Raw genomic sequence first — 22,204 nt, 5'->3', positions numbered from 1 at the left:
TAAAGAAACTTTGTAGTGAAGACGTCCCTCTGTCGGTTTACAAATTGGGTCTGGTTAAGGGTTACATGGAAATACATACAGGATGATCATCTTTTCCCTCAATGAGGAATATTTCTTCTAATAATCAGCATGTGAAACCCATCAGAAACCACTGGATGATGGCTGTATATAGTGCTTTTCTACTCGGAGCACTCAAAATGCATTTTACTAGAAGCCTCATTCTCCCAGTCACACACAAATTCTTACAAGTGCTTTTTTCTACACCTAAGCACACCCTGTCTAACATTTGCACACTCCAGTGGATGCACTAGGTTTCAATATCATCCCCAAGAAGACTGGAGTAGCTGGGAATTGAACTACTGACCTTCTGATTAATAGACAGCCTGCTCTACCCCAATGGTGAGATTACTTGAGAGAAAAGATGTGGGTGGCTAATCAGAGGCAATATGTGTTGCATGTGTTTCAGTGTACTTAATGAACCTTTAAATGAGTGCAGGTGTACGTTTATAGAAAGCTACTTTGCATATTTTTGACCTTACTTGTGAATAAGGACTGCTCAGATGGACACACTTTCTTATGAATGTTTCTCATTAGGAAACCTAGTTCATTATACTGATTATACCTTTGCTGACAGGTTCCTTTGATGATTTGGAGGAGGATCTTTTCTGGGCTTTTTTTCCATTACAGACACTCATGCACGCACACACAGTCATAGTTCAATGATTTGCACACAAGAGAGGAAGGTCCACACAATGTGACTGTAAACAGATTTATGTTCCCCAAAACATGAGTCATAAACACAAACACTCACACTGAGTGAAAGTCAGCCTCATTAGTCACCAAGTTACACTCTCCATCACTCCACTCCACCACTTCCTGCTGCACCAACACAGATGTCGCGCATGAAGCTTCAGCATCCGATGTCTGGTACCATAGCAACAGAGAACAACCAATAAGGGGTGGGGGTGCTTTTTGGGACAGGCTTGGGTCAGTAGCATCCTTGCTTTCAGTGAAATACGAGGTCTGCAAACACAATCAGTAGCAGACTACATGTTTATCCCCCTCAAAAATATGACCCACTTTATTTACACTTCCTTTAACACCAGCTCCTGTGTTGCAGTCTATATTTTAAACAAACCGATCAAAGATGGGAAAGCTTTAATTAAGTGTCCAAATCAAACAAGGTACTAAAGAGGAGACAGGGCCCAGACTATTTTTTTATGCTCCTCAGCGTCCAACCCACTTATTTTGCTAGCGATGGGGGAAACTCCACCCCGTCTTTGCTTTTGCTAGCGCTGTTTTTAATATTATGCAGGACTACGGTTAAAATAGAGAGCAGGTTCGCGCGGACGAGTGTTCACATCCTCGTTCGTGCTGCACGTGCCTCTGCGTCACGGCCGTCAGTTGCCTGTGAGATGAACGGCCATCTGAGGACAACCGTGCTGGGAGCCAGACAGTATACGCACACCGTGGAAAAAAACCGGTGGATGTGTGCGTGTCCCTAGACTGCTCCGCCAGCCGCTGTTGTGCCGCAGAAAAGCGGACACTTTGCACACAAACCCTCCTGAGTTCAAATGAGCAGCGTCACTCTGAAATAACCGAAGGTCGCAGCGACAAAATAGCAGCTTCACACCGGCGACCCGGTTTTCGGCTCCCGAGTGAGTAAATTAGCACCGCCAGTGGGTTAAAAACTGCACAGAGCTTTCATGAACTGTTATAGACAGTCCAGGTGACATGTACGTGACTGTCCGCGTAGTGGCAGCATCGCAGCTTCAAGCAAATACTGTATACAGTGCTGAAAACAAGAAGCCGGGGATGATGCGTCAAGCTACCTGAAAGGGTACCCGACGACCGGAAGTTGGGCGTATTTTGTTTTTGAAAATAGCGGTTTATGCTAGGCAAACTTTTCAGTTTAAATCAACAGATATATAGAAATGTGTGTTTGATTTTAAGGAAAGCGCACCAATTATCATTTGGTGTTTTTTCTACACTGCATATCATACATACAGAAATACATTTTTAAAAACTATAGAAAATCAAATGCTGTCCACATGTTGGAATATACTGAACGGTTATCTTAGCTTATGAGTGTGCGTTTTCCATAAGTTTAAAATATGACATAAAACTACCGTGTTAACAGTCTGGATATTGTAAAATAAGCTCATGTCTGCAGTGCGGTATATATGTGAGTAATCAGACACACCATAAGAAATTACACTGGAGGTATAGGTCAATTAAATTCCACATAATTTTGCTCCCTTACACAAAATGTTCCCATAGTGGTCTATTTTTGTTCTACCTCTTTTGGCTGCTCAATACAGGGGTCGCCACAGTGGATCATCTGCCTCCATCTGACCCTATCCCTCATCCTCCTCTGTCACACCAACACTCTCCATGTTCTCCAAGAACTTTGTCTGTTGTCTTCCTCATCTCCTCCTGACTGGCAGCTCCATGTCCAAGATCCTTTGTCCAGTATATCCACTGTGCCTCCCCTGCACATGTCCAAGCCATGCCAGCTTTGCTTTGCATTTGTCTCCAAATCGCTCAACCTGAGCTGTCCTTGTGATGTACTTCTTTCTAGTCATGTCCATCCTGGTCAGTCCCAGTGAAAATCTAGCGTATTCAGCTCGTGTCTTTTTATTGGTGTCACCATCTCCAAACTATACACCATAGCATCTCGTAAACCTTCCTTTTCACTCTTGCTGCCATCTTTATCTCAAAATCACTCTTGACACTTCTGAACTCCCTTCTTTACCTCCCCTGTACACTGCACATTGCTTTGCATGGTTGATCTCAGGTATTTAAACTTATCTACCTTCACTTCATCTGCTTTTTGCAGCTTCACTGTTTCCACAAAGCAGTTTCCTTCTCATTCACACACATGTATTCTGTTTTGTTTGTACTGACTTTCCATCTGCAGAGCATACCTCCACTTGACCAGGCTCACTACAGATCATGTCATCTGGAAACATATTGTTCCACGGAGACTCCTGCCTGACCTGTCGGTCGTCATCATTGCAAACAAGAAAGGGCTCAGAGCTGATCCCTAATGTAATCCGACCCCATCTTGACTCCATCTATCACACCTCATGGCAGCTCTGCACACCCTTGTTCCTGAAAAACATAACAGCCTAGTCGACAACTTTTATTTTGAAATTTTTGCTACCGGAACTACTTTTACCTTGCTCATTGGTGCTTACTGAGAGAGAGAAAAGAAAGCAAAGGGATTCAGGCGGTTGAAATGGAGAGCGAAGGGACTGGGAGGGTGAGTGAAAATGTTCAAGAGACATGGCGTGGCAGCATGACACAATAAAGGGGACCTCGGTTCACCAAAAGGAGTCCTCGGAATAACAGAATCGGGGAGGCGGAGGACTCGATCTGACTGTCTAGAGGATTTTCATCTCGCTTTGCTTTGGTCTTACCTCGTTTAACCCAATCAGTGGGCACACAACGTTTGAGCTGAGCAGTATCTGCAGAGAGAAGTCTGTGGCTAACAACCAAGTCTGACAGGATACAAGGTAAAGCACTTCTCTTTGCGAGCAACCACTCAGGAAGGTTGGTTTGTTTACAGCCTTGGTTATCGCCACACTAAAGTTGCATAGTCTTATAGCGCTGTTTAACGCTGGGTTGCTAATTCTGCCAGTATTGTTAGCAAGAGTCTGCAAAACACTCAAACTGTTCCTGATCCTTAATTTATAATACCATTTAGTGGCGTAGCGACATGCATTATTAACCAGCTAAAACCGCTTAGAGTTGCTAGGCTAATGTTAGCCGTCCACCTAGCTCGTACTTGAAAGAAGTGACAAAGTGCCACATGGGGCTATGCTGTGACCTATAGCGACTCGTTGTGACCTACCTGTCAACAGTAGAGAACCTGCCCGGGCATGTCCTTTGGCACGGACGGCTTTCCCATAAAGTGTGCGGCCAGTACCATGGCATCTAAGCTCATTTAACATTGATTCATTTAACTGTTGTTAATATCAGTCATCAACACTGGTTGCATTGTTCCTGCCCTTTGGTTTGCACATGAGGAAGTTTTGTAAACAAGAGACATCACTCAGGAAGGACTGACTTTACAGTCACCTGGTGTTTAAAATAATTGCCACACCATCTGAGCAGCATTTATGCCATTTAGGTTCATTTCAGATTGGATAAAAAGCTGTTATGCATCGCAAAGGTAATTTTCTTGTCCTCCTGGATTTAACCATAACCTGTCAAATTAAGTCAGCAGTTTTATTGTGTGTATTTATGATTGTGCATCTCTGACTTGTTCTGTCTTTGTACTGAGGAATTGGCTCTCTTCTGCTTTCAGATACTCAGTATGAGTCGAGATGGTTGGATGAGGAAAAGAGCCAATGCCAGCGATGACAACGGTTGGGGCGAAAAGGTGAGTCTTATTTAACTCAGCTCTGTATGGCATAGAGCTGTGTGTAATGATAGTCAGTTAAAAGGTATTACATGGTTTGTGCGTAGTGTGCCTTCCAGCATTACTGGGGGACACTAGGAGCACCCCATCGCCCTCCCACACACTCATTATAACAGCTAAGAGCTGGATTTAGATCACTAGTTGTCTAATTGGTTAAGACTGGCATTCACATTTATGCTTTATAAGAAGAGTGAGCTCTCCATATAGCCGTCCACTATACAGGCAAGGGAATAATGAAAACTCAAGTCGATAGCAATATATCATAATATCAGTATCTGTGCAGAATAACTGGGTGAGAAAAACCTCCGGTGTGTATATATGTGTGTATGTTTAGATATTGTGTGCAATATTATGACTGTATGTACGTATCACATAAAATATTTTAAAATCTTCATATATTTGCTGGTCATGTGCAAACCATAAAAATGCAGTTTGTTAAATGTTTTCTATTTGTCTTTTTCTTTCTATAACTGCTCTAATTACTGCATGCAGGGTGGCTACATGGCCGCCAAAGTTTCCAAGCTGGACGAGCAGTTTAGACTTGACGCCCCCAGAGAAAAGCAAAAAGAAGGAGCGTCCTCCAGCATCTTCACTGGAGTGGCTATTTATGTCAACGGATACACAGGTAATGCTTTGTAAACATTTATGTAGATTATACATTTAGTTTGCCTCATTCCTCTTCAGCTGCTCCAACATTAGGACCATAAATTCTCTCAGATTTCTCTCTCAGAGGATTAACTGATGAAAAAATTCTTCTGAATGCTGTTTTCTTTCAGAAATTTAAAAAGTACATACAGACTTCTTTGGCATTTTCACTTACACAGAGACACCTATTTATTTATTTTTTGGTTTGATGTATAGTTTCATAAATCAGCTTTTGACTGTCTTGCTCTGATAACTCAAGGCACTGTTTTTCCACTGTGATCAAATCACAGGTTGGCGTATGCTTGATGTAGTATTGTATTTAGCTTTTATAAAAGCTTCATAGCTCAAAATCATCATATGAAAAATGATCAAGGGAAAAAAATAACTTGGAAAAACTGAAATAAATATCAGGCTCATCATCTGATGACATCTGCATCACACTGGAGACTCATCTCACAGGCAAAAGATGCCAAAGTGCAGTAGCTTGGAAGTTTTTATCCACACAGTGACTGTGTCTGTGTTAAAATTGCTGGTTTTTGAGGCACTGGGAAATATGACAGTGATGTATCCTGATGAGCTGACAACTGCCAGGCTGTCATGATGCACATCAAGATGCTGTCTAAGGTGTTTGTTGCCTTTAGTAAGTTGACATTGTCATTTTTGCCACACTGTTATATTTTGGGGAGCAGATCCCAGTGCAGATGAACTACGCAGACTGATGATGCTGCATGGGGGTCAGTTTCATGTCTACTATTCACGCTCCAAAACCACCCACATCATCGCCACTAACTTGCCTAACAGCAAAATTCAGGAGCTCAAAGGGGAGAAGGTCATCAGGCCAGAGTGGATCACTGACAGGTCTGTTCATTGCCAAGTGATAATGTTTATATTTCATATTTTGTTGTACAATATTAGCCGAAAACCTTGTTTATCTTGTCGTTTGTTTAAAACAGTATCAAAGCTGGGCACCTCCTGCCCTATCTACAGTACCAGCTGTATGGCAAACACAAAGGCCCGCTCTTCCCTGGCATGACTCTTCGTCAGACCTCAGAGATTCCTGGACCGAGCCATGGGGTGCTTCAATCAAATGCCCATCTAAAACTAAATCTGCCGCAATGCAAAATTCAGTCCTCTGTTCTCAATCATGAGAAGTCCTCATGCAGCGCTCAGAGCATCCCCGTCCACATCCCCAGCCAGGCTCGACCTCAACCTCAGTCCATTCAGCACAGCTCTACAGCTCGCTTTGTTAACCCCGAACCAAGTCACCCTGCATCCGGCCACCTCATTACAGATCCCAGGCACAGAAGCCCTTTGCACACACACCCACTGTCTAATCCAAACTCCACAAAGCACCCACACAAGTCTCCACAGGAAGCGGAATTAAAAATGTGAGTATGTAAAGTAAGTAGTTACACTTAAAGTGGACCTCTTATGCATTTTTCCCTATTCATTATTTAGCATTGAAACATTATATTTCAGACATTTTTTCTACTTTAAGACCTCTCTGATGTCATAGAGGTGACCTATCCTTTATAATATGTCTGACACAAGGCTTCTGTTGTGCACACATTTGATGTTCAGATAGTCTTTTTCAGAATGAAGTTGGCTTAAAGGTAGATGTGTTAACACAACTGATTTCACATCATGTAAGATAAATAAGGTTTCATTTGAACTGAGAATCAAGCAACTCTAGTAGACTCAAGTATCACAAATAAGGATCTGAGAATGTGCAAAATAAGTCCACTTTAGGTAATAGCTCAGTAAGTTCAGTTTGTTTTTTTTATTTATTTACTTTACATTTTAATGTTTGGAACAGAAATCTTTAAAGAGCTTGAAGTTTTTTTTTTTTTAATGTCATTGATTAAAAACTCTTCCTGTCCTTCATATCACAGAAATAGAAACTTGCGGACCTCAGTGGATGTGAGCCATTCAAAAATGAATGAAATCCAAGAGTGTAGCAAAGAAGAACCTCATCTCGCTGGGGCCTCAGATGTGAAGGATGCCCCCTTGACCAATGGACACACTCACATTGTTAACGGTGCCTTAAATTCAGAGGACCTGTCCCCTGTTACAAATCAACCATTTTTGATCAACAGCCTGTCCAAATGCAGGGTTAAGAGTTCACCAGATAAACCTCAAAGTCCTTCTGTACAGTTCCAGGCCAAGCCTGACCCCTACGAGTTTCCCCAAAGCCCTCCAAAGCAATCTGACCAGTTCCTTGTCCCCGTGGAGCAATCCAGCTCACAAAGAGCCAATGAGAAAAGACTTAAGCCTCCACCACCAACCTATCAAGAGGCTATAAAAGCCACTGAAAGCCACCTCTTCCCAAAGCAGCTTCAAGCACCCCTTCAGGTCGATATGATTTCTGAAAAGACTCTTTCTCCTGCATCTCGCTCTCTTTCACATTCTCCAGTTCGACTAAACGGAAGTCACCACAACGCCTTTACATCTGACTCTGCCTCCCTCAGCACAAATAATGTAACATTCAAATCTGAACCTCCCATGGATGAGTCATCGTCATCATCATCCAAGTCTTCAGCACAGCTGCTAGAACATACGGGCAGTTTGATCTCCGAGTTCTACTCTCACTCACGCTTGCACCAGATTTCCACGTGGAGGAGTGGCTTTTCTGAGTACGTCAATGAACTGCACAGCAAACGAAAAGGAGCAGGGGGCGCCAGCCTTCCTGGGAAAGAGCGTTTGAGGAAATCTGTGGCCCAGCGATCTATAGACACTAAAGGTAGGAAAGGTAGGGTTGCTGTGTTTGTTTTCTGTATATTTCTGAAGGCTTCTTTTCTTTATGTTACCCAAAGACTTTGGACCAGGGACAAAAGATGCCCTTGCCTGCTCCAGCTGGGGACCTTGGTTATATGTCAGTCAAGGTCTAGATCCCCTATAAAGGAAAAAAAAAACCGCTTAGCAGCATATCATGATTTATAATTCTACAATTACCATTTTTGCAGTTGTATGACTTGTATGCTAGAAAATCTGGTATATATTGTGTATAGCAGTGAATACCTTTAATTGGTGGGCCGTTGACATCATTGAGGCACTGCATGCATGCACCACAACTGTGTATTAATATTTTGTTTAAATCTGAAAAACTGCCCATTGATGATATTTGTATGTATTTGTTATGTGTCAGGTTCATCAGCCCAAGTCAGTGTTAAATCTTGCATCCTCCATGTGGACATGGACTGTTTCTTTGTGTCTGTGGGGATTCGAAATCGACCAGATCTTAAAGGCAAGCCACTTTTTTGTCTGTTTAAATGTGCTATCAGTAAATTTTAAAAAATGGACGTAACACACTCGGTGCTCATGTTTAAAATTGTTTCTTCCAGGTAAGCCTGTAGCTGTGACCAGTAACCGTGGACAGGGCAGAGGGCCTGTGAGACCAGGAGCTAACCCTCAGCTGGAGATGGAGTACTACCAGAAAAAATACACACACCCAGAAGCTGGTGAGATTGTCATAACAGTGGCTTTCACAGGCTTTTACATGTCCAGCCCTTCTGTAACTAAGCGTCCCCTCTCTGTTCACCTTTCAGAGAGCGCAGAGGATGAGATACACACAAGTCCTTCACAAGAAAGTCCTGAGTCTCGTACCAATGGAGTGGAGCAGGATGCTGTTGCTCTCTCAATGGCAGAGATTGCATCCTGCAGTTATGAGGCCAGGTAACCTATAAAAACAGATCAGGTCTGCCTTAGTTTTGTAACAAGAAGAATGAGAACATATATTCTTTCTTCCACAGGCAAGCGGGCGTAAGAAACGGCATGTTTTTTGGGAAAGCAAAACAGCTGTGCCCCGCGCTGCAGTCTGTGCCATATGATTTTGAGGCCTATAAAGAGGTGGCCCTCAATATGTATGAGACTCTGGCCAGGTAGAGAAAACAGCACTATCTTTTACTCACACTAACTATGTTCTCCCTTAATTCTTAATATGCATAACTTATTTATGATTTTACTCTTTTCAGTTATACCCATGACATCGAGGCCCTCAGCTGCGATGAAGTGTTGATAGATGGCTCTGCACTGCTAGCTGAAGTGGGCGCCAGCCCTGAAGATCTAGCCAAAGCGATCAGAGCAGACATCAAGGAGAAAACGGGATGCTGTGCTTCAGTGGGCATGGGTAATTTGTTTGCCTAGTTCGTACTGTAAAATAGATCAAGGCTGCCGCTGCATTTTACAAAGTCTGACTAATCTGGTCTCTTCAGGGTCCAACATCCTTTTGGCTCGGCTGGCGACTCGTAAGGCCAAACCTGATGGCCAGTATTTCCTAAAGTCTGAAGAAGTGGATGATTTTATCAGGGACCTCCCGGTGACAAGCTTACCTGGTAGGTGTGCAGCACCACCTTCTGGTCAATCCATGGATATCAATTCTGTGTGGTAAAATACTCAGTCAAATGATGATGATCCTACTTTTTCAAGGTGTTGGGCCTGTTATGGGGAGAAAGCTGGCCCTCATGGGTGTGCGGTCCTGTGGTGACCTCCAACAAGTTTCTCTGTCTCAGCTGCAAAAGAAGTTTGGGCCCCGTACTGGACAGACTCTGTTCCGCTTCTGTAGGGGTCTAGACGACCGGCCAGTCCGCTATGAAAAGGAAAGGAAATCTGTCTCTGCTGAGATGAACTACAACATCCGCTTTACTCGGGTTAGACCTGCTGTTTGTCCTCCCTTCTGTGTCATGTGTTCTACTTCAACATGCCAGCTTTTTTTCCCCCTTCTAATCCTCTTTTGTATCACTCACCAGGTTGATGAGACGGAGTGTTTCCTGACTAATTTGTCCATGGAGGTGCAAAAACGTTTACAAGAAGCAGGTCTGCGGGGTCGAAGAGTCACCCTTAAAGTCATGGTTCGCAAAATTGGAGCGCCACTTGAACCTGCTAAATATGGTGGCCATGGCATATGTGATCATTTAGCCAAGTAAGAAAGAGATCGTTATTCTGTCCTTGTGTGTTACAACTAAATCTTCGTATTTTCTCCTCTCTTGTTTATCCTTACCACAGTTTCTTTGTAAGCTTATCTTTATCTGTCTCCCTTTCCATCAGGACCGTGATGCTCGCTCAGTCCACTGACAGTGGTCAGCTAATCGCTGCTGCAGTCATCAAGCTGTTCCACGCCATGAAGGTAGAGGTGCAGGACTTGAGAGGAGTTGGCATTCAGGTTCAGCTTCTTGAGGGACATCAGTCTGCAACACAGGACTGCCGAGGCCTGCGAGGACGCTCCATCAAAGAGATGCTGTTAGGCCAGGGATCGAGTGCCAGATCTAATAACCGAGGCGCGTTTGGTGTTTTTGATTCTGCTCGTCTTCATTGCTGTCTGTAAAAATCACTTATGTCTTGTAATATTATTACAGATGCTGCAGACGTACTTCAGGAGAAGATCGCTTCCTCTACAACAGTCCCAACAGCAAACTCCTTGCCATATCCTTTGTCACCTGCTGAGCCTGTACCCGGAACAAGCAAGGAACAACCAGCGTGCAGACAAACTCCAAAGCATTCTCGGACACGTCTCAACTTCAGTATCGAAGTCCCCTCCCCTTCACAGGTCAGGACTGGAGTGAAATGTCTGACTGGCAAAACAAAACCTAAATATTAACACACCTCTAACAAACTGTTTCCTAATTTTTTCCAAGGTGGATCGTTCTGTGTTGGAGGCCCTGCCTGCAGAGCTGAGAGAACAAGTGGAGCAGTCGTGGACCAGGAGAGATGGGAGGCCAAATAACTGCCATTCACCTGGTCCGCAGCTTTCCCCTCTCAGTTCTCATCCAGCCTCTCCCCCTCGTCCTCCCCTTGCAACCGTACCTGCACTGAATTATCCACCTGTAGGAACGTTGGTCCTGCAGATTCCAAACCAGCCAGAAAGTCCAGGAATTGTACTGGAACTGCCTAACTTCTCACAGGTGTGTATGCTATTAGATTTTTTTGTGATGGTTTGCCGGTGGTTTAATTTTACAGTCTAAAGTAGAGAGAAAATCAGGAAAAATTGGAAACTCTAGTTTCTGTTGTACTCTGTTCCACAGAAACATGTAGTGCCTTGGTGGCTTGTAGTAATTTTGCTTATTGGAACCTTTAAACAGCACAAAGTGCTGTTCTCTACTGGAAATGTGCCATGAACACATGAGTTGTGACTGAAGCAGATGGTCCCACAAGTTAAAGAAAACAAAAGCTGGTTTCATAGTTGGTAGTAAGTGAGCTTCCCATCTGTCTGACTGCAGGTCGATCCAGATGTGTTTGCTGCCCTTCCCAAAGAACTACAGGAGGAACTGAAAGCTGCCTACAGCCGTGCAACCGGTGTCCAACCTCAGGTGAAAATGTGTAAGTCAGCAGACGAATTTTCTGAAGGAGTGCTTTTCTTTTTGGTTGTTTGATTTTACTTTTTATTCTTTTAACCCTGATTTTATTATTTGATTTGATTTCTTGTTTGTTTGTTTGTTTGGCCTACTGGTTTCTCTGCAGTGGAGCAGAAGAATCCACTGCTGCAGCTAAAACAGTCTGGGGCAGGAATCGGCAACGGTCGGGTAAAGCGCCGCTACAAGAGAAAGAACGCAGTCAGTCCTCTTAAAAAAGGAGCTTCTCCACTCAAGAAGCGTCCAACAACAAACAGCCCAGCCAAAAGCCTGCCACCTACTGGAAAATCACGGGAACCAGTAAACATTCGAAAGGCAAGTTTGTCCTCTGCTCTATGCATAAAGATGCTGCCAACATGTGAAAGCATATGATTTAGTCGACTAATCTTTAAAAATTGCAACTTCTTTTCATTCCCAGACTGAAAATGGTCCCTCAACATCAGTTTCAAAACCAGAGGTCCCACCAGCCGTGGTTAAATTGGCTGCTCGTCCTCCTCCAGCACTGGCAGGAGCCTGTGACTTAACAGACATTAAAACACTGCTACGGGAATGGGTTACCACCATAACAGGTACACCGATGTGTTATGATGGCGTTTCCTCTGGTGCTGTTGTTGTTGTTGTTGTTGATGATTTTTATGGGTTTCCAAAAGTGCATCTTTATCTATGTATTTTTTATTTATTTATTTTTTAGAACCCATGGAGGAGGACATCTTGCAGGTGGTGAAATATTGCACTGACTTAATTGAGGACAAAGATTTGGAGAAGTTGGATTTGACTATAAAATACATGAAAAGGTTAGTTCTGTGCAGTTAAGATTCCTCAATTTAACTACCTTCCTTTTTCTTTGTTTTCAAGGTTTCACTCGCTTGTTATGCTTGAGCTTTGTTTTTGGGTTTTTTTCCTGCAGGCTCATGCAGCAGTCAGTGGAGTCTGTTTGGAGTATGGCTTTTGACTTCATCTTAGACAACGTGCAGGTGGTTTTGCAGCAGACTTACGGCAGCACCCTGAAGATAGCATGAAGAATGACGGGGTGCTCTCCTCGCTACGTGCGATCATTGTAAACAACACTTTTTTGATTTGTTAATTTCACAATACAAATCATGATGTCTAAATTCCGACTTATGAAAGATACAAATAATGGCTACACCTTTATGAGAAAGAGCCATGACAGTATTTTGGACAAACTGGTTGTTTTTATCACAGAACAATGATGATAGTAGCAGCTTTTTGGAAACTCACTTTCATTCACTCTTATTTTCCTACGACTCATTTTCATATGCAAGATTTTATTAAGGGCAAAAAAAACGCATTAAGGGTATCTGTTTTTTGTAGCACTGCAAAACTTTCAGCTGGTATTAGATCGCATACTCCTGTGGTGACCTGAGCATTAGCGCTGTAGATCAGCTTCAGAGATCTGTTTCCAGAGACAGTTCAGTTTCATTTTGGGTAAGAGAGTCGCAGAGAGTCAGATCTGGAGAGTGGGCCAGTTGTGTTAACGTGGCCAAAAAAGAAGAAGAAGGAAAAAATGATGTGAGCAGGCAGGTGATGACACATGCCACAGGTCAGTTTTTGTTTTTTGTTTGTTTGTTTGTTTATGCATGCGTCAGAATCTTAACACTGAACCCCACATTCACTGTGCACATAAATGTCCAAAAAGTTAAAAACAAGTATACTCCTCGTAGCATTCAACGGCTTTCTGGCTCGATCCTACCAACGAAGGCTGCTGTTATATCTCTGAGTCGTAGCTGGACTCTGAGACAAAACAATAACATCCGTTCCATCCAGGCCTGATTTCGAAATGTATTTTTTGTTTTCCTTTTGGTTTTTTCCCCCTCTTGAGCGTTAGAATCCGGTATGTTAAATTTTCCTTGCTTGGATACGTGATCATGTTAAAACAAAAAGTACATTTCAGCAGTTTTACAAACCGCTTACTTTGTAGCATTCTTTATACATAAGACATGTTTTCAGAAACGATTGGACAATGTTTTTTTTTTCCCCCATCATTGTTTTATCGGTGCTCTTTGCCACTAGCACTTATCTGCGAAGCATCTACTGCTGCATGCAGCAGTGTCGCTTTTTTTTCTTGTTTCTCGTTTCTTTCCAAAAAAAAGAAGTGCCAAACGCTGTTATTATACTGTGTAAATAATGTTTTAAAGATCTTTGTCTAAAGTTTTAAAAGAAAAAAACATGTATGTAGAGAAATTACCTCTTGTATTGTTTACCGGTAGTGGATTCTTAGTAACTGTCTCTAAATTGTAACTCTTTAAATGTTTCTAAGTGTTCCAACATGGAAATCAGAAGCTGGCCAAAGCACTTGAGGTGAGGTTAACTGTTGATTCTCAGTAGCACTCTGATATTGGAGGATGTCGACAGGGGTCATGGCAATCAATGAGTAGCCTATGCATTTCTGTTTTTTCTCACCTAACAATGAGATGTCCCTTCAAGACCACGTAACATTAAATAAAGCATTTAGTGTTTATCTGAACATCGAAACAATGCTGAATGTGCATAGGAAGAGGCGATCTGATTTTTAACTCCGTCAGCCACACTGTGCGATTCACACCCTCGAGACACTTTGTACGGCTTGCAGCTGTGTCACACTATTTGTGTGAGGTTTGACTTTAACAGCAGATGCAGCTGCTTGACTTGTGATCGCACCATGGAGGATAATTTGCTCGTGGTTAAAATGCGTGTTTTAAAAGATAATTTTGATATGCAAACCAAATCAATCGGTCATCTTTTGAAACTTGTTGAAATGAATGTAATTTAGAATGTGTGATTCACTTTAAAGACGTTGCTTCTCTTCACCTCTCACGTGTTTCCCCAGGGGAATGGCCAGAAGTTAAAATAAAATAATAATAATAAATTGGCCTGTCTTGTCTAATCTGGCTCGTGCCTGAAGACCTGAAGCTGTGAAACTTGTTTGTAAGTTTTCTAAACCTTGGTAATAAACTGTAAATTCTGTATTCATTTATTTGTCTTTTCCTTTCTATAAACTGGCTTTAAAAAGAACTTTCAGCTGATAGAATATGTTTATGAAAATTATCTTTCAGTGTGTCTGTTATGTTATTCCCAGGTCTGACAGTGATGAGCATATAAATGTGCTAGACATGTCTGTTAGAGATGTGTATTATTTTGATGCCAAAAAACATTGAATTTAATAACTTATTTTTGTATTGTTTAAATGGGATAAAGTTGACAAGCCACACTATGAAGATATGGGAAGGAGTTCTTGAAGCTAGGTTCAGGAGAGAAGTGAGGATCGACGAGCAGCAGTGTGGTTTCATGCCAAGAAAAAGCAGATCTTTAGTGCTTGCTCTTTCTTTTTCTGTCTTTGGGGGTCTAGAGAAGGCAAATGATCGGCTGGCAAGAGGAACTGTGGTACTGTACAAAAGGGTAAGTGGTAAAGAAGTATGTGAAGGTGGTGCAGGACAGTGAGACCATGGTCAGGTGTGCAGTAGGAGCGACAGATGGCTTGAAGATGGGGGATTACATGAAGAATTGATGAATATATAGGACAAAGGAGGTTGCATTTGGAGCTGCCAGGCAGAAGGAAAAGAGGAAGATCTCAGAGATGATCCACACGTGAACACATTAATTATTAAAATGAAATTTTATATATATATTTGTTTTTCATTTTAATAATAAAGTCCAAATTTCGAGATTAAACGCGAAATCCTAGTACTAGTTTTTGTAGAGGGTATAAGCCATGGCAACAGCTTTAATCTTCACATTTCGACTTTATTCTCAAAATAGCATTTCGATTTTTTTCCCTCTTAAAATGCTATTTCAAGGCTTACCTCGAAATTTCGACTTCATTCATGTTTTGCATATAAACTACAAATATTCTTCATAGATGAACGCACGGGATTTACTGCAAACAATATAACAATATATTTTTTCTTTAATACATCAGATGACAACTGAGCTTTTGGGTCCCAATAAACAAAAGCAGCAGTACAGCGTGAAAAAATATAACACACACACACACACACAAAATAAATTAATAAATAAAAAATAACCCGTAAAAAATAACCGAGTTGCCCGGATGTACTTCCCACGACGTCAGACGGGCCCGCTGTGACGTTGTATCCGCAGAGAAACGTTTCGTGCACGGGCTGAGGTGTTGACGAGCATCTGTCACCTTACTAGGTAATGTTTTAATAGCAGCTTGGTTATACTTTATATTTTCGACAAAACGCACAGTTGACGTTCATTTAAAAAATAAAAGATCAACAAAACTGTTTCCAAAACTGTTCCTGTGACGTTTGTTAACAATGGCGGGGCTAATGCTAGCTAGTTAAGATAGCAAGCAAACGCAGACTGAGGGTTTATATAGAGATTTTTGTTGAACTGCTGGCGTGTACTTTTCTTATTTTGTATTAGTTAGCTGCAGATACGTGAGAGGTACCCACCCTGTGTCTGTACCAGCTAACTGTAGGCACCACCGGGCAGAAACAAGGTGTGCCCCCCAGCCGTTACTGTGGCTTTGTCTGCGGCGTTAGCTAGCTAAAAGAGGAGCTCTCGGACCAATTTCTGTGTAAGCAACGTTGCTAACCTTACTTTGTTGTACGTACTTGATCACACCAGCTCACAGTGTAGGGCTAAAACAGGGTTTTCCCCATTGTAAAATTTTGGAACAAAGGCTATGACGAGATTCCTTTCTCTTTATTTTGCATCTTTGCGCAAAACAAAGCTTATAAATAAGTCATATGAATAAGTGAACTATTTCCAAGTCGTCATGCGCTCCATCACACTACCTTTGAACTTGTAGCCAGTGCAGTGTGGATGTCACATGACTGATACACATCAGCCACTGGCATTTGCAGAAAGCTTGTATCTGCACATATCGATATTAGGCACTGTGTTGTTGTTATTGCCGTGCTGTCTGGTGTCATGTCTCACCATTGCTTATCTGCCCATTTTCAAACAGAGTCAGGCAGCCATGGCTAACCAATCAATGGAAATCATAACAAAAGTTTTGGAGCAGTCAGCCAAGCTGGTGGAGGAGCAGGTGGATGCCCAGTTGGCCAAGCTGAATGAAATGGATGAAGATGATTTGGAGAGGCTGAAGGAAAGACGATTAGAGGCACTAAAAAAGGCCCAAAAACAGAAGCAGGTTTGTGGGACGTTTTATAATCACAGTAGCATTTTGCTGTGTTAATTTCGTAAAGCAGATAAAATGATTTGAATCACTGAGCAGATTCACTTATCAGCACTACAATTTGTAGTGATGTCAGTCAGTTCTTTGAAGGATCATAATAAAACACCTGGTGTCATGTGTATAGACTGTCTTGCTCTGAAGTTAGGCTACACAGCATTTGGTCTATTATTCAAACGGTTTAAAGAGTGTTTTCATTGTACTCAACTATAATAGCTTTTCTTGTATTTGTAACCTTTTGTTTTGCTTTTCAGGAGTGGTTGTCTAAAGGTCATGGGGAGTACAGAGAAATATCCAGTGAGAAAGACTTTTTCAGTGAAGTGAAAGACAGCAAGAATGCCGTGTGCCATTTCTACAGAAATTCAACCTTCAGGTAAGTCTAGAAAGTCACTAAATGATGCAACAGGACCATGAATTAGAAATGTAATGTAGTCCAAAAAACAAAAGAATCAGAGGTAGTTTATAGAAAATGAATATGTTCTGCAAATTAATGAATGTATTTATTAAAATCATCTTTTAAGACAAAATGACATTTCCTACGTGTGAAGTGTGTTTCAGTTATCTTTAACAATCAACATTGTGCCTTGTTTAGCGTCAGTTTTTTTACTCAGTCGCCACAGTATTAATCTGTTGATGTCAGACGTCTGAACTTGTCTCTCTGTCCTTAGATGTAAGATCCTCGACAAACACTTGGCCATCTTGGCAAAGAAGCATGTTGAGACCAAATTCATCAAACTGAATGCAGAGAAGGCCCCATTTCTGACAGAGAGGCTGCGCATCAAAGTTATTCCGACTCTGGCTTTGCTTATTGACGGAAAAACAAAGGACTATGTGGTCGGATTCACTGACCTGGGAAACACAGACGAGTTCACCACAGAGATGCTCGAATGGAGACTTGGCTGCGCGGACGTTATTAACTACAGGTGAGACGTGCAGTAGACTCACTCGAGCACCTTATGTGTCGTGTATGAAAACGTTTTATCTAACACGATCCCTTTTTCCTGTTTCTAGTGGCAACCTGAGGGAGCCCCCAACAGCGACACAGAGATCAGGAACAAAGTTCACAAAAGTGGAGAAGAAAACCATCAGAGGGCGAGGTTACGACTCGGATTCTGAAGATGACTGAAGAGGCTGGACAGTTGTCGGGTTTACTCTCTCAGGGCTACCTCATTACTAAAACTCCAGCAGACAGCCCACTTCCTTTTTTTCCCTCTCTTCTATCAGTGACTTAATTAAAAAAATAGAAATTACTAACCCGATCCACTGATTCATTTTATTTAAAAAGCACGTTTGTTTCAGCCTTATTTAAGGACTTATCCACCATGATTTATATTGGAATATCTGAGTAATAAAATGTATGGTTCATGAACGAGGGAGCACACTGAGCGACCACTAGCTGTTAGCTGTGTTTTGTTTTTCTTGATTTTCAGGTGTAATCATTTATTGTAGACAGCTGTCTCACGCACTTTCCTGTAACCTTTGTACGTCTCGTGTTGGAACCAAGTTCATGGTGCGTGTGAGTGCCAAGATCATCTTTGAAGAGCAAAATAAATTTTTACATGACATTTCATGGTAGCATGAGTTTGACCTAACTAATGCAGACTTAATAAAAACAAGAAAAGGATGGAAAAAAAACTGCTTGTGTATTTTTTGTTACTTCTTCAGGGTTAGAGGCAGCGTATTTGCAAGAGTTGTATGTTGCCGTTATGGATGAAAATAATACATCCTTAAACTCACTGGATACTTTTGTCTTCAGAACAGTCTAAATTTTTTCATAGCATAGATTCAACATGGTTCAACCTTGGAGAAGGTTGTGTTGGAAAATCCCAGAATATAAGCAGTTTCTGAAATACTCAGACTACACTGTTTGGCACAAACAACCATGCCACACTCAATCACCTTGAGGCATTCTGATACTGCAGCAGGCTGTAATGACCATGTCTACATGCATTGAGTTGCTGCCATGTGATTGGCTGATTAAATATTTGGATTAGCAAGCAGTACAACATATGCACCTAATGAAGTGACCAGTATAATTACTGGCAATGTTTTTTTGTGAGCCTTTGTTCTTAAAAAACAAAATTGCTGTTTTTGCCTTTAAACCAAAAACTATAACCATGTAAAAACATTTTAAGGGTGCAGATTATTTGTAGCTGATAAGACTGGCTGGTGCTATGCTGAGCACGTTGAGTATTACTACAAAACCGAACACTTGATTGTGCAACCGCAACACAAAGGGGGCCCTCGATTTCTATAAATAGCTGTTTGGCAGTCTGATACAACTGAGGTGGTGAGCAAAAACCTTGTCTTTGGGATTTAGGAAGTCATTTTTAATTTTAACAATCTGCCCCAGAAAACTTGTTAAATTATCTCAGAAGGCAAATTTTACTTTTTACCAAATTACTAGCTGTCTGTATAATTAATATGCTGGTATTCAAATGACTAAACTGTTGATTTGTAGAAAAAATAATAATAATAAACCAAGTTTTCTGGAAAAGTTTAATGAGTAATTCCTGAATTAACTCAAACTTAGAACAGTGGGTTTGCACAGAGTTGAATTTTTCAGATGCGACGTTAATGTCGGTATTCCTGCTTCATCAGGGTGGCACTTTGCTCAATCATTTGTGAGACAGGTTGATGAGAACATTTAATCATATTCATCTTCAGCTCAGCATCAAAACACAGGAAACAGCAATCCAGAAGTCTGGTTGGTGCCACGGCTTTCTCTCATTGCAGAGAGAATGACAACAGGACGTTTTCCAGGACATTCACACACGCAACAGTGGAGCTAAGATTCGATCGCCTTGTTGTCTACAGGTTGGAGGAGGCGGTGTACAATAAGTTCTCCTTTGCTGTTGATGTATGCATCAGCCATGTCATGCTCAGCAGGGAGCCCATAGGGAGTTTTTAGCGGCTGTATCCTGAAGGTATCAGAAAGAGATGGCAAAGGAGATATAACAGTATAGATATATAGGTATCTCAGGCAACCTCAATTTGAAAAAAACTAACCTTTTTTTAATAGTACTTTAAGAGTGGTGTGTTACTACTTTTAGTTAATTAATCCTACCTTACAAGGTGCTTGACAAACTTCAGTTGACTGTTGACTGCAGGAGTATTTTTATGAATTACGGGGACGTGAGCCTAAATCCGAGACAAAGACAGAACAAAATTATTCCAAAAGATAAAGGCTGTGAGCGTCTCTGCATGAGGTGACACACTTCTGTACAGCTCATTTATCCTGATCAGAGCTCCTTCAGGGTACAAGTCACTGTTGAAAGATACTGAAAGATGCAAAGAATTAAATGGCTAGAAATTCCTGAACTAAAGCTGACAGCAGTGTTTTGTTGTATGTGCAAAAAATACTGAACATGATCCGGTTACATTAAGTTAATCCAAAAGTAAAACAAAAACGATCTGTAGCCTTTACAAAAAGGGAACCCAGTTTGGGGTCCTGTACAATGACAGAAATTTTACCTTTTGAAGCCCGAGGTGTTTTATCATCTCTTTCTCCCAGTATGGCCTTCGCAGCGCACTTTTGACCCGCGTCACTATGTGCAGCTTGTGCGGCTGGTCTGGATCACCACCATATTTCTCATGCTCTTTCGATCGCTCAGCAAAAATCTGTTAAGAAAATGCAGAATAAAGGATTATCATTATTCCATGGCAGGATTCATCTGTAATGACGGCCCTAAGGCAACACTAAAAATGCTGAGTAGCTAATAATCCCCCTAAACCATTTTGTCTACCGGACCTGCTGGAATTATACCCAAAATTACTTAATCCAAATACATATTAACGTAAAAGAATTAGATTTTGACACACACATGGGTAGGGTCACAAGACGTTACATACTTTAAGTGTTGCTAATTACTTTACAAATGTACAACATTATAGATTCTACATTTATTCTTACCTCTTGTGGGATTCTAGATTTGGAGAATTTGCTTCGTGCTGACACATACCACGCACATGGTGACAAAACTGGAGCTTCAGTCAGGGTCTATAACATATGCAAACAGAGAGAAGGTAAAAAGCAAAGCCCAGTACCATGGAAAATGTGTTTACATACATATACAGAAAATCTAAAAAGTTCTGTAGGGTTAGGTCTCAGAGATAGATTGCCGTTACTGGTGGTAGATTTTCTTTTCTTTCGGGAACAAAAGTTTTTTTTGTTTTTTTTTATGATTTAAAAATCTGATATTCTGACACATCAGCAGATATTTTGTTTTTATCTTTGGTCAGGTTGTTGTATTTGTGTTACTCCAAACAGCTAAAGGCAACAGGGAAGTTGGAGCGTGCCCTCTGGTGGACAAACTACACAGATCACATTCCTCCCATATTAGCTTTTCATCTCTGGATCCCTGTTAAATCTAGAATTGGATATAAAATTCTTCCTTCTTACATACATCTGATACACCTGAGCACTTCCACTTGTCTCTTTTCACTCCCCTTCTGTTTACACACCACTGCACTACGTCATTATTGCATACATACATTTTTGTCTTCCCTCTCTCCCTTAGTCTGCTTTTTCCTGCTTCTCTTTGCTTCCCCCCCCCCCCTCTTCTATTTCCTCTCATACCCCTCTCCAGTCACAGCATATGCCTGCCCCTCCCTGAGGTGGTTCTGTCAGATGTTTCTTCCTGTTAAAAGGGAGTTTTTCCTTCCCACCTTCACAAAGTGCTTGTTCATAGGGGCTATTTGAAATCACAGTATTAGATTTCTCAAATACTGTAGGGTCTTTTATCTTACGGCATAAAGCATCTTGAAGCGATTTTGATGTGAACTGGTGCTATATATAAAATAAACCTGAATTGAACTGAATCTTAGATGATAATATTAGTATTAAAGTTCTAACTTAAATACTTGGAGCACTTTCTGCAGCAAATTTAGCCTAGTGCACATCACAGCTGACTGGATGGTGGTGCAGAGAAGCCCAGTGGCTTCACACCACAAGTTTTGAATTTCATTAATGCTGAGTTAGTTACAATGGCCTCGTTTTCTCTTTTTCTTAATATAACTGAGCACGTTGTATATGTATACAGAACATTGGTGATTATATTTGAAAGTTTCGCGTCCTAAAATTCAGCACTGCAGTCATCTAGCAAACAAAATAAATAAATCCAGTAAACGTAGAAAAATCCAGTAACTATTCTGCAAGTCCCTTACTTGGGTTTCAGGTTTCATGTTTAGCTTGATTTTTCCTCAAGCAGCGTTAAACTAAATGAGCCCTTATGTCAACTTAAAGATGCACGAAACACTTTGTAGACAGTTCAAGTCTGAAACATTAAAAACGTGCAGTGATGTACCCACCTTGACTGATAAAAAGCTCAAACTGCGACAGACAGCTGACATGTTGTGTTCCTTCTGCTGCTCTTTAGCTAACAGGGGCTACGAGCCAAGGTTACAGCCCTGCTAACCGCTAAATAACACCGAACTCGAGCCTAACTAACCGATATGAAAAACTGACCTATAATTATACCATATTTACCAAGTTCGCACATTAAACATTAATTCGGCACTGAAAACAGCAGTGAAACAGGAGAGTCACGCTAGTGCCAAGCCCTCTCTCTCCTCCATCTTAACCGGAAACGTTGGGGAGTTACATTAAAAGGGCACCGCCTCTTCGAC

The 22,204-nt window shown here is 41.5% G+C and overlaps 3 protein-coding genes across 4 annotated transcripts; 2 read left to right on the top strand and 1 right to left on the bottom strand.

Annotated features, from left to right (window-relative positions):
* The first annotated feature begins 1,114 nt into the window (after nt 1–1,114).
* Nucleotides 1,115–14,385, top strand: rev1 (REV1 DNA directed polymerase). 2 transcript variants are annotated; one of them, XM_005457791.4, is made up of 23 exons: nt 1,115–1,658; nt 2,921–3,518; nt 4,313–4,387; nt 4,919–5,051; nt 5,761–5,929; nt 6,025–6,459; nt 6,964–7,820; nt 8,217–8,315; nt 8,413–8,529; nt 8,617–8,743; nt 8,821–8,949; nt 9,043–9,197; nt 9,283–9,402; nt 9,497–9,717; nt 9,817–9,989; nt 10,115–10,344; nt 10,423–10,613; nt 10,702–10,968; nt 11,284–11,383; nt 11,525–11,730; nt 11,834–11,984; nt 12,107–12,209; nt 12,323–14,385. In XM_005457791.4, the coding sequence occupies exons 3-23, from the start codon at nt 4,322–4,324 to the stop codon at nt 12,432–12,434; spliced, it is 4,161 nt and encodes a 1,386-aa protein (XP_005457848.1). In that variant the 5' UTR covers nt 1,115–1,658; nt 2,921–3,518; nt 4,313–4,321; the 3' UTR covers nt 12,435–14,385. The 2 variants fall into 2 exon arrangements, with proteins under 2 accessions (XP_005457848.1, XP_005457850.1); XM_005457793.4 differs by having other exon boundaries at nt 1,120–1,658; nt 6,964–7,811.
* Nucleotides 14,386–15,433: 1,048 nt separating this feature from the next.
* txndc9 (thioredoxin domain containing 9) lies at nt 15,434–18,211 on the top strand. Its single transcript, XM_003452961.3, has 5 exons — nt 15,434–15,567; nt 16,349–16,534; nt 16,831–16,949; nt 17,245–17,499; nt 17,588–18,211. Exons 2-5 carry the CDS (start codon nt 16,361–16,363, stop codon nt 17,700–17,702), a joined length of 663 nt encoding a protein of 220 aa, XP_003453009.1. The 5' UTR covers nt 15,434–15,567; nt 16,349–16,360; the 3' UTR covers nt 17,703–18,211.
* Nucleotides 18,212–19,061: 850 nt separating this feature from the next.
* On the bottom strand, nt 19,062–22,196 carry mrpl30 (mitochondrial ribosomal protein L30). The gene is made up of 5 exons (XM_003452887.3): nt 21,887–22,196; nt 20,490–20,576; nt 20,051–20,197; nt 19,644–19,717; nt 19,062–19,497 (listed from the first exon to the last, which is right to left on the bottom strand). The coding sequence occupies exons 1-5, from the start codon at nt 21,926–21,928 to the stop codon at nt 19,365–19,367; spliced, it is 483 nt and encodes a 160-aa protein (XP_003452935.1). The 5' UTR covers nt 21,929–22,196; the 3' UTR covers nt 19,062–19,364.
* Nucleotides 22,197–22,204: the final 8 nt, after the last annotated feature.

This window comes from Oreochromis niloticus, linkage group LG16 (genome assembly GCF_001858045.2).
Source record: "Oreochromis niloticus isolate F11D_XX linkage group LG16, O_niloticus_UMD_NMBU, whole genome shotgun sequence".
Classification (NCBI taxonomy): domain Eukaryota; kingdom Metazoa; phylum Chordata; class Actinopteri; order Cichliformes; family Cichlidae; genus Oreochromis; species Oreochromis niloticus.
This window is presented reverse-complemented; position numbering and strand designations above follow the sequence as displayed.